Source organism: Ostrea edulis, chromosome 7, assembly GCF_947568905.1.
Source record: "Ostrea edulis chromosome 7, xbOstEdul1.1, whole genome shotgun sequence".
Lineage (NCBI taxonomy): Eukaryota > Metazoa > Mollusca > Bivalvia > Ostreida > Ostreidae > Ostrea > Ostrea edulis.
The window spans coordinates 72,106,126-72,111,869 of record NC_079170.1 but is presented as its reverse complement, the minus strand read 5'-3'; the positions used below and the strand labels follow the sequence as shown (position 1 = coordinate 72,111,869).

General features: G+C 34.6%; 1 protein-coding gene across 1 annotated transcript; it reads right to left on the bottom strand.

The window, feature by feature from the left end:
* Window positions 1-545: 545 nt before the first annotated feature.
* Window positions 546-4,802, bottom strand: LOC125654640 (uncharacterized). The gene is made up of 4 exons (XM_048884632.2): window positions 3,845-4,802; window positions 2,304-2,481; window positions 1,610-1,704; window positions 546-1,400 (listed from the first exon to the last, which is right to left on the bottom strand). The coding sequence occupies exons 1-4, from the start codon at window positions 4,717-4,719 to the stop codon at window positions 1,379-1,381; spliced, it is 1,170 nt and encodes a 389-aa protein (XP_048740589.2). The 5' UTR covers window positions 4,720-4,802; the 3' UTR covers window positions 546-1,378.
* Window positions 4,803-5,744: the final 942 nt, after the last annotated feature.

The window sequence follows — 5,744 nt, the reverse complement described above, 5'->3', positions numbered from 1 at the left end:
ATCCCATAAAAAGCAATACAAAATAAATAGTTGGGCAAACACAGACCCCTGAACACACCAGAGGTGGGATCAGGTGCCTAAGAGGAGTAAGCGTCCCCTGTCGACCAGTCACGCCCGCCGTGAGCCCTATATCTTGATCAGGTAAACGGAGTTATCCGTCGTCAAAATCAGTGTGCCAAGAACGGCCTAACAGTCGGTATGAAACACGTCAGACAGCATTTGACCCAATGATAGGTTGTATTGACAAACTAGATCGTTATAACGACCATAGCATTTGCAAAATGCTGACTTTAAAGAAGACTGTTGGAACCCCTGCACCATCAACTTGTTTGTCGATTTAAAAACTGACCATAAGCGGAACAAACTCTTGCGTATCGAATCAGTTGAGTGATATAAACATCATATGCAGGGGATAATGGAATATTGCACATAAATATGGGAGTTGACGATGGAGAAGCTGAAATCACCCCATTTGTCATAAAGTTGAGTTGTTAGTTTGCCGTTAATATCTACATTCAATAAAATATCTAAGTACGAAGTAGAAGTGAACGACTCTGTGGTGTCTTTTATTTTGAGTTCACTGGGATATATCATACATGTAATAAAACGTTGGTAAAATAACACGGTAAAATTGTAATATTACATAAATGCAGGAAGAAGTAAATATTAATACTTTGAAATACCAAGTTATGTAGCATTTAAGTAAGGTTCATATTTTGAAATAAATACTTTGTCTTTAGTTTCACGTTCTCTTTCTGATGCGTCTTTGTAGTATATATAGTGGTGACATCTTCACGAATTATACTGGTACAAATGTTCCGGAAATATGACATATTCACGAATTATACTGGTAAGAATGTTCCGGAAATATGACATATTCGCGAATTATACTGGTACGAATGTTCCAAAAATATAACATCTTCACCAATTAAACTGGTAAGAATGTTCCGGAAATATGACATATTCACGAATTATACTGGTAAGAATGTTCCGAAAATATGACATCTTCACGAATTATACTGGTAAGAATGTTTCGGAAATATGACATATTCACGAATTATACTGGTAAGAATGTTCCGGAAATATGACATATTTACGAATTGTACTGTTAAGAATGTTCCGGAAGCTTAACATTGTACCACATACAATCCAAGTACATGTAACTTACATTCTACAATATTGTGGCATTTACGAGAGGAAGAAACATGCAAATTGCGCCCAATCAGACTTGGGCTTCATATGTGATAAGAGCCATAGATAAACTTTGATCAAGTTCAGAGGCAAAAATTGCAGGCGGTGCAATCTTGGTGCTGTTTGATGAGGTATGTGTACGTCCTGTGGGCGATCCCCTGCATTCCGACAATGTGAAAGGGTACACCTATTGTAACTTTCGATACCGCCTACAAAAATGAATTGTGCATATAAAACATTCAAAATTGTTTTTATATTTCTAGTGCTTATTCAAAACCATAGGGTCATTATGAAGGTTTGTCTCTGATATTAATAAAGCAAAGTTTAATCAATTCAAAATGAAAAAATACTTGAATACTGCTTATCTATTTGAAAAGAAACAACATTGATAACGAATACTGATGCTTGAAACACTTACATTTTCGCAACCTCAGCCACGAGGACAATGATCAGCGATATAGACACAGCTCCTAGTATAGCCGTCGTCAATTTCCAGTGTTTCGTTAACCAGTCCTATCATATAAAACTAGTACATGAAAGGTGAAGATACCGAAACAGTGATCAATCTCATAACTCCTATAAGGAATACAAAATAGAGAGTTGGGCAAACACGGACCCCTGGACACACCAGAGGTGGAATCAGGTGCCTAGGAGGAGTAAGAATCCCCTGTCGACCGGTTACACCCGCCGTGAGCCCTATATCTTGATCAGGTAAACGGGGTTATCCGTAATCAAATTCAGTGTGCCACGAACGGCCTAACAATCGGCATGAAACACATCAGACAGCATTTGATCCAATGATAGGTTGTATTGGCAAACTAAATCGTTATATACATTGATTATTGTAGCAAAATTCTTAATCCGTATTTTTAAAAAATTGAATTCGTACTTATGGTACAAAATAACATTTTTAAAGGAAACTTAATCGGATATACTGCAATTAATAAATGTAACGAGAAAAGGTGTTTTATACACCAGATATATTATTAATGTTTTGTAATGTTTGGAAACTTTGGTATATTGATTTATTGATTGTATCTTGCTTAACGTCTCGCTCGAGAATTTTTCATTCATATGGAGACGTGAAACTTTGGTATACAATAAGGGCTAACCTGCTCCCATTGTTGAATTTGCTTGGACCCCTTCTTTAATATTATCGGAGGATGAAACTTTTTGTCCAGGTCTGAGCGGTTGATTAATAGATACTTCTCCAATTCACTCTGTGTCATTAATGAGTTGTTGCATGCGAAATTAAACGCAAGGGTGGTTATCGAAAACTTTTCAGATTTTCTAAAAAAAAAAAAAAAAAAAAAAAGAATACAGATATATTTTTATACAATGCATTATTCTTTCAAAATTCAAGGTATTCCGAATAGTACAGAACGAAAAGACTATGAACTACAATGTCGAATATTCCAGAACAAAAAAGGCTATGAACTAGAATGTCCATCGTCGTCATCTTTCTCATTTAGAGGCAAGATACATAACTTTAGGCACTAATAGCGGTCTTACAATAGTTTGATCACTATCATTGAACATTTATGAAAAACTATATTCTATATGTTTCAAAATGTTTACATAATATTTTTGACAAACTAACTACAGTAAAGCACACTTATAGCGAAGTGCTGGGGACGGACAATTTTGATTCGTTATAAACGTAATTTGGTTTATCACATGTTCACTCCTTTATCCAGTGGATATCTAATACAAACATTTTAATTATTACATGTTTTCCTACGCCGTTTGTGACGTCACAAACAAACGTTAATTCTACGTAATTTGTTTACAAAATGTCAGGAAGTAACATTCCCAACAATGCAGTAATGTAAATGAATAACCGGAGGGGAAATTAACATGTGATAAAAAGAATACACATCATGGTTTGTGGTTTGATTTGATTTATATTCAATCCGTTGTGTGTTTTCTATAGAAAGTATTGTTTAAAACAGATCCAAAAACTATCTATGTAAAGCGATATTGTCCTAATAATGGCATTATTCTTTCTTAGAGGTGGGAATGGGTACATTGAAAAATAGAATCTAAATTGCATGGGGTGTACATGCATCATTTGACAAATTTGAACCGTTTTCAATCTTCAAAAAAAGATGTTTAAGAATTATTATCCCTAAAAACCTTTATCCCTATCCTGCACCCATGCTGACCCTGAATATCCTGGTCTGAACAAGTTAGATCTACACTACAGAAGGTCGCATGAATGTAGTTTGGAAATCTATTTCTTCTGGCTCAGAATATGATAATCTTGATATATTGTTCTCGCCCTAATTTTGGGGAGCATGACTTCAATCAACAGTGTACTACATACTAGACGAAGGTGGTTGTATGTTGAATTGATTGATTGATTGATTGATTTTGGTTTTACACCGTTTTGGCATTATGTCAGCCATCACGCACACATTGTAATGGTGTTCACCTTCATAATAATTCTAATTCTGTCCCTTGATAACTTTGACCAATAAGAATTCAAAGGATTGCGACAAGCATCTGACATATAGACATTTAGACAGACAGACACAAAAAAAATATTTTAAAACCCCACTTGTGTCGTCTCGCAGGTGAGGTTATAAAATTAATGAAATAAAGAGGAATATTTTGGATAGAATAGATTATATTATTACAACAAAAATCTCACCTTCTCTGTGCAGATACTGAGACGATGTTGTAATTGAATCTGTCCTGGACGCATCCTAGCATGTTTGATAAATTTTGAAACACCTGTGGAATTCCTGATTCTGTCAAGTTTCCTCTAAACAACAGGCTTACATTGAAATGAATGTTGTTGATGTCAATAAAGCAGTTTTTGAATAGATAACCACTACACAGGGTCAACCAAAGCAGATCAGATCTCCTCCTCGTCAGTGCATCAGTACATTTCAACTTCATTTTATCGAAAACAATGTCACAAATGTTTTCATAATTTCTTTGGCATATGAAAGCATAGCACTTTAAATACATTGACAATCTATCTATTGCTATTGCTTCTGCAATGTGTTTAATAATCTCCAAGCAATTATTTTCGAAGTAGTTTTCATCATAGCTGTGATTTCCGATTGTCACGTTTTTGTTCCAAACCGTTTCACAATTTTCACCAAAGTGATTTTTATAGCATTCTCGTATGCCGTTCTCGTAACAAATTTCATTTTTCATGCTCTTATTGCAAAATATTCCACAATTTTCACCAAAGTGATTTTCAATGCATTCAAACGTACCATTTTCGTTACATTGTCCATGCCTCATGCTTTTATTACAATACACTTCACAATTTTCACCAAAAAAATGTTCGTTGCATTTTCGTGTACCGTTCTCAAAACATTTTCCGTTAATCATGCTCTTATGACAAAATATTCCACAATTTTCACCAAAGTAATTTTCAATGCATTCAAACGTACCATTTTCGTTACACTTTCCATGCCTCATGCTTTTATTACAATACACTTCACAATTTTCACCAAAGAAATTTTCGTTGCAGTCTCGTGTGCCGTTCTCGATACATTTTCCGTTGGTCATGCTCTTATTACAATATATTTCACAATTTTCACCAAAGTAATTTTCAATGCATTCAAACGTACCATTTTCATTACACTTTCCATGCCTCATGCTTTTATTACAATGCACTTCACAATTTTCACCAAAGAAATTTTCGTTGCAGTCTCGTGTGCCGTTCTCGATACATTTTCCGTTGGTCATGCTCTTATTACAATATATTTCACAATTTTCACCAAAGTAATTTTCAATGCATTCAAACGTACCATTTTCGTTACATTGTCCATGCCTCATGCTTTTATTACAATACTCTTCACAATTTTTACCAAAAAAATGTTCGTTGCATTTTCGTGTACCGTTCTCAAAACATTTTCCGTTAATCATGCTCTTATTACAAAATATTCCACAATTTTCACCAAAGTAATTTTCAATGCATTCAAACGTACCATTTTTGTTACACTTTCCATGCCTCATGCTTTTATTACAATGCACTTCACAATTTTCACCAAAGAAATTTTCGTTGCAATCTCGTGTGCCGTTCTCGAAACATTTTCCGTTGGTCATGCTCTTATTACAATATATTTCACAATTTTCACCAAAGTAATTTTCAATGCATTCAAACGTACCATTTTCGTTACACTTTCCATGCCTCATGCTTTTATTACAATGCACTTCACAATTTTCACCAAAGAAATGTTCGTTGCATTTTCGTGTGCCGTTCTCAAAACATTTTCCGTTAATCATGCTCTTATTACAAAATATTCCACAATTTTCACCAAAGTAATTTTCAATGCATTCAAACGTACCATTTTCGTTACACTGTCCATGCCCCATGCTTTTATTACAATACAATTTACAATTTTCACCGAACAAATGTTCGTTGCATTTTCGTGTACCGTTCTCAAAACACTTTCCGTTAATCATGCTCTTATTACAAAATATTCCACAATTTTCACCAAAGTAATTTTCAATGCATTCATACGTACCATTTTCGTTACATTGTCCATGCCTCATGCTTTTATTACAATACACTTCACAATTTTCACCAA